Raw genomic sequence first — 14,141 nt, 5'->3', positions numbered from 1 at the left:
CGCAGATACGTCTAAGACGTTGGAATTGGCCAAACGGTATGTTGTGTTTAAGCCAAACCGGATGGAAGCTATCCGCTCGTAAGATAGTATTTCTATCTGTTTCTTTGCGAAACACTGTGGTATGGAGCTGGCCATCCTGACCTTTAGAGATGGTTAGGTCTAAGAAGTTGATCATGGTTTTCGAGTATTCCATAGACAGTTTTACATTCCTATCATTATTATTCAAAAAATCATAGAACAATAACAATTCATCATAAGAACCAGTCCAAATCAGAAGTACCTCGTCAATATATCTCCTCCACCATTTTATCTTATCACTGTAGATATTACCCTGGATAAAATCCTTCTCCCATAGACCTAAGAAAAGATTAGCATAATTGGGGGAGATGTGTTGACGTTGTGCTTCTGATTTGGACTGGTTCTTATGATGAATTGTTATTGTTCTATGATTTTTTGAATAATAATGATAGGAATGTAAAACTGTCTATGGAATACTCGAAAACCATGATCAACTTCTTAGACCTAACCATCTCTAAAGGTCAGGATGGCCAGCTCCATACCACAGTGTTTCGCAAAGAAACAGATAGAAATACTATCTTACGAGCGGATAGCTTCCATCCGGTTTGGCTTAAACACAACATACCGTTTGGCCAATTCCAACGTCTTAGACGTATCTGCGATGAAAATCAAGAGTATGAAAAGCAGGCCAAAATTATGACAAATCGTTTTACACAGAGGGGTTACAAAACAGAGGTAGTACAGACTGCTAACAAAAAAGCTCACTCTTCTTTAAGATCAGATCTGTTTAGAAAAAAGAAAAAAGAATCATCCAGTCAAGAGCAAGTTTATTTTGTTACTAAATACAGCAGTCTAGCCAATCCAATAAAACGTATAATTTTGTCGAACTGGAATCTATTGAAAAGTGACCCTATCCTTAGAGAAGTTTTTCGTGCGCCCCCCAAAATTAGTTTTAGGAGGGCCCCTACTCTTCGAGACAAACTAGTATCTAGTCATCTCAGCGTGAGCAAAAAGACCACTTGGCTTCACAGACAGATATTGGGTACGTACAAATGTGGATTTTGCAACCACTGTTCAAACATTAAAGAGTGTAAACAGTTTATTGATTTTAAAACTAATAAGACATATAACATACAATCATCCATTAATTGCAATACCACTTTTGTAGTCTACCGTTTATCTTGTACATGTGGTTGCTTTTACATAGGCCGAACAAAGAGGCGTCTTAAAGACAGAATTTCAGAACATAAGAATGCTATTAAAAAGGCAAATTTTGATTACCCAATGGCCAAACACTTTTACAGTGCACATAATAGCAACCCAGATGGTTTAATGGTTGAAGGTCTAGAGACAATTAAAAAGAACATTAGGGGTGGTGATAGATTAAGAGTACTACTACAAAGAGAAACTTTTTATATATATAATTTGCAGGCTATGACATACCCAGGACTCAATGATGAAATTGACTTTAGTCCCTTTTTGTAATTGTTTTTTTTTTTAAAGAGTTCTATCTATTGGTGTCTTTACTCTAGTGTAATTGCCATCTAGTGGTCTTTTCTTGCAATGTTTTACATATGGGAATTCATTACCTTTGTGATGTCATTCAGGTGTTTGTGATTAGCTGACTTTTTAAGTGAAGATTGTTTGTTTGATCAGTATACCCTGAAGAAGGCTATCTGTGCTGCTACGCGTGGGTTACTGCCCTGTTATATGTTTTTAATGTTATAGCCATATTTAAATAAAGGCTTTTTACTTTTTGATATATGAAGAGTGCCTTGGATTCCCCTTTTTTTCACTTATTTGAGTTATTTTGTGGGAACAGGGTCCCCTGTCTAATATACACGATGATGATTTGGATGATTTTATTAATTTTGACAGCTCTTCTATTGTAGAAGTTTTAAATGACTCAAGATGTTCATATGGTAATCTAGTGTTCAATGTACTATTGGGTAAAATGGCGGCTGCTTGCATAGCTTTGATGTTTTCTCTAATAACCATAATTTGTTAGTGAAGAAGTTGATGAAGTCGTGAATATTATGTTGGAGTTTAAGATCAGTTTCTGTTTGTTCTTTGTTTCTAGTCAATTTCGCAATTGTGCTAAAGAGGAAACAATATTATGGTTTTCTTCAATAAGCTTGCCGAGATCTAGCGTTTTTATAGCCTGTCTGTAGTGTTGAACGTTCTCTTTCCATACCTCTAACTTTGTGCTTCTCCAATTTCTCCGATGATGAAAAATGCTGGTGGGAAAGTTAAGGGCTGCGGTATGATGGTCATATCATGTTGCTGGTGTTTATTCTTTAATTCTCTTTGATCTAATGGGAGCAAGAGCTTCCAGCGTGCTAGAACAAACGTTGTTCAGGGCTTCTATAACAATATCCAGATCTTCATGGTTATCTACTACATGTTTCATTTGTGACAGGTTTGGGAGACTACTAACAAAGCTATCTTTAGTAGTGGAAATTATTGTTCTGCCTAAATGGTAGCATGTGGTTGACCGAGCGATACTTTCTAGAAGTATGGTGTACGAGACAAGGCTGTGGTCTGAAACAGCATCGCTCTGAGGTGATATTTCTATGTCATTGAGCTTCACGTCGTGTTCCCTCAAAAAAGAAGTGAGCGACCGCCACTGAGTCTGAAAATGCAAAGGTCCAGAGCATCTTGTTGCAGCTTCCCCTGAGGCAAACAAGATACATTGCACAGCCTCTGGTTGTAAATCCTACAGATTTAGTCAGACTAGCAGACTGATAACTAGGGATGTAACGATTCAATCGCAATTCAATCGTGGTCCTCATTAAAAATGCCTGTCTGAAATCGATTCTGAATCGCAAGGCTGCGATTCTTCGTTTTATGCACAGCTTGTGTGTGTGTACTACGGCATTTGGTCAGTAGGAAGTCCTTATCAATCTAAAATCATTATGAGTCGGAGTCGTTTATAACGTGCATTTAAAAAAGCAACACTCAAAATCATTCAAAATATTCTTTATTATCATGAAAAACCTGAAACAATTTGAAGAACAGCGATATAAATATTACTGTAGACATTTCCTGGAATAGCGTTTGTAATGCTACTTCTTGTGTGGCACAAAGGGAGTTTCTGCATGAGAGCGCCCCCTGGCGTTCGGATGTGCTGGGATTTCACCGTAATTCATTCAAATTCATTCATTGAGAAAACGCGCATTTGCACGATTAATCGTTACACCCCAACTGATAACTGAATGCTTTCAGCAGGAATCCAGTTCACTCATTCTGTACATACTGTTTCACACCCCAACGGGGCATCTCAGCCTGTGAGGGCAAATGGGCAGTGGCAAGAGATTAATGAATAATACTTTCTCTGTAGAAAAAATGACTTCATGCTTTGTAAGAGTTTCAGACAGTATTTTAATACACTATGTGAAGGGTGTATAAGCAAATGTAAGATATTTTTCTTCATATCAACTTTACTTAGAAAAAATGAAGTAACTGAGATTATCAGATCATCTACAAGGTGCTAAAACTGACAGCTACAAACTACTGATGCATGGACAGAAACACAACATTGTGTAATATATCCATGTTTAATCTTTTAATAAATCTAACGTGAGAATAAAATATTATTTTAAGCATGTTAGCTGTCATAATGTTTCTGCTTTTAATTGTGTCACGCTACTGTTCCTTTGTGAAAGTTTACATCAATTTGAAAGTTACACGAATTACAATTATTCATGCAATCATTATTTTGCCTTTGGATCAGTCTCTGACATGTTTTAAAGTGAGTCTGTATATTTACTACATTTAGAGATTTGTGATTGAGAACAAAATTGATGAATCTGGGTTCATATCCTTATAGGACTGAATCTCTCGTCTGTCTCTATGGTCATTTCAATGAAATGAACAACAGAACTACACAGAGGAAGAAAGAAAGCAGTGAAGCAGGAGATGTGGAGGAGGAGGAATGATGGAAAAATGCAGCTGGAACCGGAGGCCTCATATACGCTCATAATGATGATTGACAGGCCTGAATGTTTAGGATCCTCTCTAACTTACATTTAGAGCTACAAAAAATAATAGGTTACCTTTTTAAAAGCCCACTGCTGACAGTTCACTTGAAATTTCATCTTTCTTGACCTGTTGGTGTTTATGTTGTGAATGTTACACTTGTTTTTGAGGTTGTCTCTGCTGAAAAGCATGACGTGTTTTGGATAGGATGCTGCTTTATCTTAAAAGCATTGTGGCTTCTTTACTCACTTAACCAGCTTTACCAGTAAGACCATTCAATTGACCAGTTTGGTTGACCAACTTTTGGTGGTAAATAGTGTGAATATGTATGTCAAGCAGCAAACCAGCACTCATCAGTATAATCTAGTATTAAAACTGAGTTGTGTCACACGGTCTCTTCCTGTCATGTGGAGGATTTATGCTTAAGTTTCAAAGATCAAAACGTTGATTAAGATTTATGTTGATATATAGAACAGGAAACTCATTTTTGCAGCTGCATTTCCTTTTTTAATGCACAGAATTAAGAATTTACTTCTATATGTTACATTTGTGCATTGAAAGATGCTTTTATTTAAAACAATTTTATTTATCATGACATATTATGATTATTATAAATAACAATATGCATCAGTAGACCAATACAATTTCCTTGTACATGTTAACCTGCAGTACTTTAGACTAAAGGTGATTCTGACATTATTTACAAACAAACACACATTTAACAGCAAGAAGTTCATATAGAAGATGGAGTTGTATGTTGTTCATTTTAAACTGTCTAAAGACCAGGGAGATGTTGTTTTGATTTCACGTCACAGACAGACAGAGAAAATGAATTAAATAAAACTGCACAAATACATTTCTTTGTTAAATCTGTAAATGGATATAATAACCGGATTTTTGAAACAGATTTTGGGAGATTTTCAAATATAACTTGTTGTTAGAGGCTTCCCTTATGCAACAAAAATATATTTCTCAATATATTACATGACAATATATTTAATGTGTCTCCATATATTGTGAAATTTACATAGTAATATATATCATGATATATTATATAAAAATATATTATATATATGTAAGTGGTATATTGCAATATATTATACAATACTGCAATTATTGCCGTTTTCATATATTGATTAAATACATCTCATTATACTATTTAATATATCCCATAATATATTGGAAATATATGAAGTAATATATTGATGCATATATTCTAAATGTATGTAATATATTGAAGTATATATTGGCAATATAGTAATATGTTAATACATATATTTTAAATGTATGTAATATATTGATACATATATTCTAAATGTATGTAATAGATTGCAGTATATATTGGCAATGTATGGAGTAATATGTTGATACATATATTCTATATGTATGTAATATTTTGCAGTATATATTGGCAATATATGTAGTAATATGTTTATACATATATTCTTTATGTATGTAATATATTGCAGTATATATTGGCAATATATGGAGTAATATGTTGATACATATATTCTTTATGTATGTAATATATTGCAGTATATATTGGCAATATATGGAGTAATATGTTGATACATATATTCTTTTTGTATGTAATATATTGCAGTATATATTGGCAATATATGGAGTAATATGTTGATAAATATAATCTTAATGTATGTAATATATTGCAGTATATATTGGCAATATATGAAGTAATATGTTGATACATATATTCTTCATGTATGTAATATATTGCAGTATATATTGGCAATATATGGAGTAATATGTTGATGCATATATTCTTTATGTATGCAATATATTGCAGTATATTGTAAAATACATGAGTAATATGTTGATACATATATTCTATATATATGTAATTTATTGCAGTATATTGATAAATATAAATAATTGCCGCTTTTAATATATTGCATGTGAATATAATATATGTGTTTATATATCTCAAAATATATGCAATATTATATTTATAAATATCCGCCATATTGTATTCCGATTGATATGCAAAAATGTATTAACAATATATGTACAGATATAGTGTCACATGTATGTTTACTATATGGTAGAATATATTTTAAATAATATGTAAAATTATATAGAAATATATACATAAAAATATGTACACACATTTATACCACATATTAACACAGACTAATGGATAATCTATCAAAAGCCACCTTTATTTTCTTTTAACAGGCACACGTACTAAAACTAATTTGAGGTAGAGAGCTAAACAGACATATTACAACCACAAGAGGTTTTGCACATGGTCAGACAATGTGATTTGCTTTACATTACATAAATGTCTTGCATTACATTTACATAAATTACATTTTAAAAGAGTGACATAAAACAGAAAATATACAAAATATAAATTAAAGCAATTTAAATTACCAACGTCTATTTATTTCAAACTTTCAGCAGTGCCGTTATACAGTTAAAAATACAATATAAACAAAATGCACAGACAATAATAGATAAATAAATAATAAACAAACTTTCAAGGAGCTTTGGCAACGTGGAAAAGCAAAGAAATAAATTGCCAAAAGAACAGGCCTTTATCCTGATTAGGAGTCCATCTTGGCTCTTCACTGATTTAAATGACTCATATACCCATGCTTTTGCACTTCACCTGGTGTCTTAGCTCGCATATTCTACTGTTGATGGATTTTCTAACATCAGCTTCGGCCGTGGAAACTGGTTTAAAACAGCATCTGTGGAACAAAACAACAACGATTACTCTCTCCCTTCTCACTTCCTTCCCTCTGGTTCACAAAAATCTCTCCTGGAAGAGATGCAATCAAAACTGGAAAGCACCACATCTGAAAACTATGTACCTTGTAAAGCTTGAAGTTTTCCCTGGGTTGAGAGCATGCCAACGATCAGTCTCCTTCTCGAGTTTTACTGGTGGTTAGCAAACAATTTTTAGGTGCATTACCGCCACCTACTGATTAGGAGTATAAGTTAGGACTATAGGTCAGGACCTATCAGCCTCCTTGTTGCTAGTCTTTCTTATGTGTCCTGTGCTCTCCTAGCGCCTGAATCTCAGCTTCCTACTCAAGCATTATGCTCCATCGCCTTTGGCACGCATTCTGGTTGAAGCAGTCGGTGCTGAGTAGAGTACTGACAAATGTAGAAAATGAAAGAAAGGTCTCTGCTGTTTCAATAAAACTGTTATTTGTGTAATGCAGATTTTTGTCTTCAATATTTTCTTTAGGCTATATGCCATGCATATTCATGAATATGCTGTAGTTGTTTATTTGGAATGTAAAAATTGTTAAATCATACATACATACATACATACATACATAGCACATGCATATATTCATGGGCATTGCTAGATATAAAGCTCCACTGGGGCACAGGCCCCCCATTTTTTGCTGACTTTTTTTGAAAGCTTGCTGTGTGCAAGAAGTGTGCAACACTTCTATACAATGTCCTTTGCTTAACCCACTATTCTACAGTTTAACAGTTACTGCAAAAGATACATATATACAAGTATAATCTTCATTATACCTAACATTATTACACATTTCTTGAAACTATGCCTCATATTCTCAAAACAGTAAAGACAATTCCATAAAGTCTCACACAATACTCCAAACATCATATTTTCAGGTCAAAATGAAGCTCTACACTCAAAACCATTCACTCTTACTGAAATACCAAACTTTTCCCTCAGACAACACACACAAGCTTTCAAAAACACACACACTACAACATATATTACACACTGGGGCAATCAATTCAAAACAATATATCCAAAACTGGTAAGTTGCTTGTGGTTCTCCCCATCAAAAACCTTTTCACATGACCAAAAAGACACAATCAATGTATGCATTAGGACATTTTTATTCATTCATGTGCTTTACACAGCACAACTGTAATTTTTTTATTATTTCGCCTCAACATCCCGTCTTAGTTCTGGGTCAGGGCAGAGAATCTCATCCACATCACAGGCTATATTGGTCCTAGCCAAACAGCGAGGATAAAATCCTCTGATCCACCACTTGCATTCATCTGCTGATATGTCTATCTGTATGGAAGGCAATTTGATGCATTTCTTTATTCCAGTAGCATAGTCCAACAGTGTATGCACACTAAAGTTACTGTATAGAGCAGTCTTACTGTAAGTACACCTATCTGTTTTCCTCCCTGAAGGCTCTGAAGATGGAGGCATAAGTGAAGCAACTCAAATTATGCTTTACTCGTTGCCCATCCTCCCTCATAGTCATACCATGGACCAGGACATGGTCAACTAGATTGGCTTGAATTTCACCTTGAAATTGCTTGTCACCTTGCCCTTCATCTCCTTCCTCCTCTTTCACCACGTCCTCCTCCTCTTCCTCCTCCTTCACCATGTCCTCTTCCTCCTCCTTCACCACGTCCTCCTCCTTTCCCTCCTCCTCTCCCTCCTCCTATTCCTCTCCCTCCTCCTCGACCTATTTCTTCATCATGTCCCCTCCCTCCTCCTTTACCATGTCCTCTTCCTCCTCCTTCACCACATCCTCCTTCTTTCCCTCCTCTTCTTCCTCATCCTCTTCCTCTCCCTCCTTCTCTTCATCCTCCTTCTCCTCGACCTATTCCTTCATTTCTCTGTGGATCTATTGTTTCAAAGCTCAATGAACAGATTCAGGCCCTTTTATGTATCTATTGAAGGATCTGATTGCTGTGTGTTCAATTTAGACTTTTAGTGTTTCCAGCTTGGTAATTGTTTGCTAAGCTGTGCTGACTTGAGTGAACAGTATTGAATGCTAGTGCTTTCCATATGACCAGATGGTGTAAGCACTGAGAAATGTAAGGATTTGTGTGTAGAGTTTTGAAGTAACAGTTCACCAAAACTGACTCATGTGTTAACCCAGGTGAAAAAGTAGTACACTTCCATAGTGTATTTAAAATGCTTTATTTTCGCACACTAATTTTGTACTTAAAATACTAAAAATTAATCTTAGTGTACTTCACTGTGCTATTTTGAGACACCATAAATATGAACTAAAATGTGCTAAAAATGTATTTAAAAAATGTATTTATGTACCACTTGTAGTAAACTTGAACCCATCTTTGTATAAAAGTTGTGTTCAAGTTTAATACAAGTGTTAACTAAATACGTTTTTTTATACAGAGATAGTATGTTAAAAGTGCATGTTAGTTCATATCCATGGTGCCTCAAAATAGCACAGTGAAGTACACTTAGATAATCTTAAGAACATCTTACATCTGTCTCAGCAACAATTCAATTCTACAGACTTGACGAGGTTTTCCTGAGATTTTTCCTCTAATGTTTCAGACCTGATAGGGTGAGGATGTAGTTTGTCTTACCTCCTTAAAACTCATCATCTCTCTTGTCTGCTTCGCTTTCCCTGCTTTGCACAAAACATGTTCATCTAAAGAAGCCAATATTGATCAAGTCAAAATAAGATTACATCCGTTTTTGCCGCGATTATCTTTGTATAGGAATACACTAGTTAACTGCTCAAATTTAAACTTGAGATTTACAACGGGACACAAAAGATTTACACTGGGGCATGTGCCAGTAAAAGGGATCTAGCGACGCCCCTGCATATTTTGCAGTATATTAAATCATATAAAGACAAACTATTACATGGAAAAACATAGTGCCTTTTTGGTCTTGGTTACAATATATTTTGTATCAATATATACATGTATGGTCTATTCATATACTGCAATATAATGGGAAATATACATATTAAATCCTATATATGGGAATATACTGCCTAATACATTACATGATATTTTCTATGCATATATTACAATATATTGGGAAATATAAATATTAAATCCGATATATGGGAATATATTGCCTAATATATTACATGATATTTTCCAATATACTGCAGTATATTTTTGTTGCATAAGGGTTTAAGCTCCTTTACACCCTGGTTATTTTTAGATCAAACCCGCAAAATCACGCAGCCTGTCCCTCAGGAAAGGGGTTGGAAGTGACCATACCATCTCAACACAGGTGGTGAAGAAATTCCTTAGCTGGCAAATCAGCCCTTCTGTAGCCTGGGTCAGCAGACCTCTCTGATAGGCAGATGGGTGAAACAGCGACGAAGCAGCTCGCAGATAGCCTCACCAGGTTCAATCAGAGCCAGCTTCCCCGCAAGTATAAAGTATGGAGCTACAAGTTCTATACTGTACCCAAGAGTGATGTGGCCTCGGAGGATGAGCAAGTTCCCTCCTCAGTGGCAAACAAGATGGATGGGCTTGGAAAATACACTACAGTTGCCCCTGCGATCCAATGGCTTGGGATACAAGCAGGAGAAAGCTCGGATGGTGCTGGACCTGAGGGAATCCACTGACCAACTGGTGAATGCAGCTGCCCTAAGGTACAAACAGGGAGGTTGGGGAAAGCCCAGGAAGAGGTCGACATGGCATTCAGCAGGCTGAAACATTGTGAGATAGTCGGCAGAGGCCAGAAGGGTCAAGCAGGCCTTGGGAGGAGCAAGAACCCCCTTGTCTGGTGAAAGGCCTCCAAGGAAGAGCGAAAAGCCATGGTGGTAACTGAAGTGACAAGAAACCAAGCAGGACCACCTTAACATCAAGGCAGTAAATCAGACGCTGCAGGGAGACTGGATGACATGGGAAGTTGTGACAGACAGGCATTTGTCTTAGGCTGATCAGTTTCCTGATTAGATCCACCTATAACAGCCTACCTTGTCCCAGAAACCTCCAACAGTGGTTCGGCAAGAACTTTGCCCCCTTTGCAGTAACAGTAATGCCAGGCTCCAGCACATTCTGTCAGGCTGCAAGACAACATTGTCCCAATGCCGCTATAGGTGGCAATACAATCTGGTGTCGAGGAAGCTAGCAGAGGTGGCAGAGTCATGTAGACAGGAGGCTAATAGTAGACCTTCCTTGCCAACGAGAAATCCCATCCTGTTTGCAAGGGCCGGAGAAAAAAATCAACCACCCTCACCAGAGAGCAACATCTAGAGTCCTCTCATCTGCACTGTAAAACCCGACAAGTTCAGAGTACTCAAAAATTTTGTTGAAACTGATTACATAAATTTTTTTAAGTAAACCAACATCAAAAATTTTAAGTAAATATAACTTAAAAAATTTCAGTTAACCCAAATGTAAAAGTTTATGCTTCGTTTTATTAAATCTTTAAGTACAATATACATAAAACTACTGTTTATTATAAGGACTGTTTTACCATATATATTTTTTTGTATACCGTACTTAAAACCTCTTTTTACCAATAAATTTTGTTCACAAGTCACAGAAACAGATCATGTGACTCATGAAAATTTAAGACAAGTGAAGTGAAAGTATATTGAGACTGAACTCAGTGCAGACTTTCACACAGTCATAGTTTATATGATAAAGCTACATATATCCGACCTACATCCTAACTTAAGCACAGGCACTACACTTCTGAACAATGGTAACCACAAAACTAAAAAATAGCAAACTCTTCTAAATCTCCAACATAAATAAATGTTTAACACTACTGAGTCTCTCTCTTTACTAAAAAACACATAAAATAGCACTTAATTTCAAAAAATGCTCTTGTATTGCAGGCTCATGCAAAGCATGCTGGGAACTGGAACCTCCTCAACCAATCGTGTTGATTTAACTTTAAACTGAAGTAAATTTGCAGTGCCAGACTCTTTCTTAGCTTACCTGGCAATTTGAACTCATCACAACTACCAAAAGTTTGTAATTATTTGCAGTGTTTAGTACAGTGAGGCAGTGGTATTGAAATTACTCCGTTTGGAAGTAATAAATAAATTTTTTGAGTTCTTTGACTCATTTTATTTGAGTTTGTGGAACTTAAAATGGCGAACTTCTTGAAAACACATAAAAATTTTAAGTCCAATAAACTTTTTCACAGTTTTGAGTTCAGTTCACTCATTTTAAATAAGCACATTATACTGTTTGGGTTTACAGTGTGGCAGTGAGTGAAACATAAGGGTCGACCTGGGGAGGCAGCTCCAATTCCAAAGGGAGATCATAGAAACTTTGTTTTCCGGAAGCTCACTGTCCCATGTGAGGGGGGAATGGAAGCCAATGAGTGGAAGCTTACCAAATATGCAGACCCGGTAAAACACTGCAGAGAGGCTTGCTGGAAAGCCACCATGTGGCCCGTCAAAGTGGGATGCAGAGGCTTTTTTGGGTCCCCAATGGTTCGCCTGCTCCATGAAATGGGATGAACAGGAGCAGGATGTCAAAAAGCCATTAAAGAACTGGCAGAGGAGGCAGAGAGGGGCAGCTTTTGGTTGTGGTTAAATAGGAAGCAAAGGGGATGGGGGCCAAGTAACACCTAGGGCATTATCAGGGGGTGGCAGGGAGTGATCCCTGTCATCGCTCCGCAACCAGGATATGCACTGAGGTTAAAGGAGCGAAACATCCATGATTAGTGGTCCCCAGCTGATGATCTCTTTTATGCCCAAAGAGGTGGAACACACCTGCACAAAAGGCACCGGTGGAGGTGCATCAGGCAGCAATGCCCAGCAGGTTAACCATCAGCCTGTATTTCTAAGACCCACATGAGTTGCACTGGAAAGTCTGAAAGGAAGTTCTGCACATACTTCACTCACGCATGTACATACTTTTACACGTGCATTACATATTACATTTTCTAAGCAATGTTACTATCAGCTCCATTGAACACTTTTTACAGGTTTTAAAATAATTACATTCATACATTCATCAAGTTTCCCCAAAGTTCAATGTAGATATAAAAATGTGCAGATTTTTTCTGTCTCAATTTATTAGTGATCGAAGGAACAGGTTTATAAAAATATAAAACATAATCTGTCCTGTGAATCGAGTTGAGACTGTTGCTCAAGAATAAGAGCACTAGCAGTAAAAAGATGAAGATTAATGATTAGATTTTTTTCTGCTGGAGACATAAAAGATGAAGTAAATATAAGAGACATCTTTTACAGGACTCTCCAACAAATAACAGCTACACATAAAGATATAGGGGCAGTTTTTCAGACAGGGCTAATCCTAGTCTCAGACTAAAAGTTTGAGCTGCTTTCATTTAAAAACACCTTGTACTGTTTAATTTTAACATATATTGGTGCATTGTTTTGTCTTAAGATGCGCACCTGTAGTGTTCTTATGTTTGTAAAAACTTCTTAAATGACCTAATATAAATAAGGCCTAGTCCTGGATTAATCTAAACTCTGCCCGGGAAAACGCCCCTTAATGTAAAAGCTGTCTGATTATGTAAAATTTAAGCAAGTTCTGAAATGCTTTTTCTCATGCTATGAAAAGTGTCAAAAGGTGAAGGAGGTGAAGGAGAGTCTTTCTTTAACATCCGCTTGAGCGTGAGAAAAGGAAATCAGATCATTAAATGATCTCCCACAACTTCAGATATTGACACAACTTTACAAACCGCTTAAAGTCAGAGATCTCCACGAGCACGTATGTATTCACGTATATGTATTGAATCTTTTATTTAAAATTTAACAAAAAACAAGCATGTTAGTTGTGTTTTATTTTACTGTAATAACTGTCTGATGAATTGAGCGTCACAATGATGTTTTGTTTTCTTTCAGGAATAAGAAAAGAGTTTTGGGTCTTATGTGACTTTCTACAAAACTACATCATGAACTTCAGACTCTCATCATTGATCCTGCTGTTACACATTCAAGGTATGAACACTAAGTAAGACAACAGTTTTGTTGTTTTTAAAACGTTTATTGGGAAAAAGCATGGGTGTGGTTTACTGCATTAAGACAGTGATATTATAAGACAAGAGTCAGCACAAACCTTAATAACACTCGCAGAAGAAAAGGTACAGAAGCTGTCACTCAGGCGATACCCTTTCAAAAGTAAACTTTATTTCTACATAAACAGTGCACATTATTCCATTAAAAGTACATACTATTACTGACACATCTCAGGTACCTAAATAGTACATATTAAGACATATTAATAATGGATTAATGGCAATGCATTATTAAGGTAAAGGGGTCCAGCGCTGTAGATTCTGCAGCATTCATGAATACTTTCATAACATTAGGACAAAAAGAAATTTGTAATTTGAATATTGTATTTTTATTGCCTATATCTGAAAACGTCGTAAAAACAACTTTCTCCAAATCAGCTTTGTACATTTATCCAGAGATAAAGCGTGAATTCGACAAGAGATGCTGTACGCCGGATGG

The 14,141-nt window shown here is 36.1% G+C and overlaps 2 protein-coding genes across 3 annotated transcripts in view; both read left to right on the top strand.

The window, feature by feature from the left end:
• Positions 1 to 4,937, top strand: part of LOC141359291 (uncharacterized) — an 88,627-nt gene extending 83,690 nt beyond the window's left edge. For both annotated transcript variants that reach the window (XM_073861501.1, XM_073861500.1), the window contains one exon: positions 3,848 to 4,937. In XM_073861501.1, the coding sequence (XP_073717602.1) occupies positions 3,848 to 3,853 (6 nt within the window). In that variant the 3' untranslated portion in view covers positions 3,854 to 4,937. The remainder of the gene's footprint in view (positions 1 to 3,847) is intronic.
• The window catches only part of LOC141359642 (uncharacterized), a 252,291-nt gene that overhangs the window by 71,463 nt on the left and 166,687 nt on the right, over positions 1 to 14,141 (top strand). The gene's annotated exons all lie outside the window — the stretch shown is intronic.

The sequence above is a fragment of the Misgurnus anguillicaudatus genome, chromosome 23, assembly GCF_027580225.2.
Source record: "Misgurnus anguillicaudatus chromosome 23, ASM2758022v2, whole genome shotgun sequence".
Taxonomy (NCBI): Eukaryota; Metazoa; Chordata; class Actinopteri; order Cypriniformes; family Cobitidae; genus Misgurnus; species Misgurnus anguillicaudatus.
This window is presented reverse-complemented; position numbering and strand designations above follow the sequence as displayed.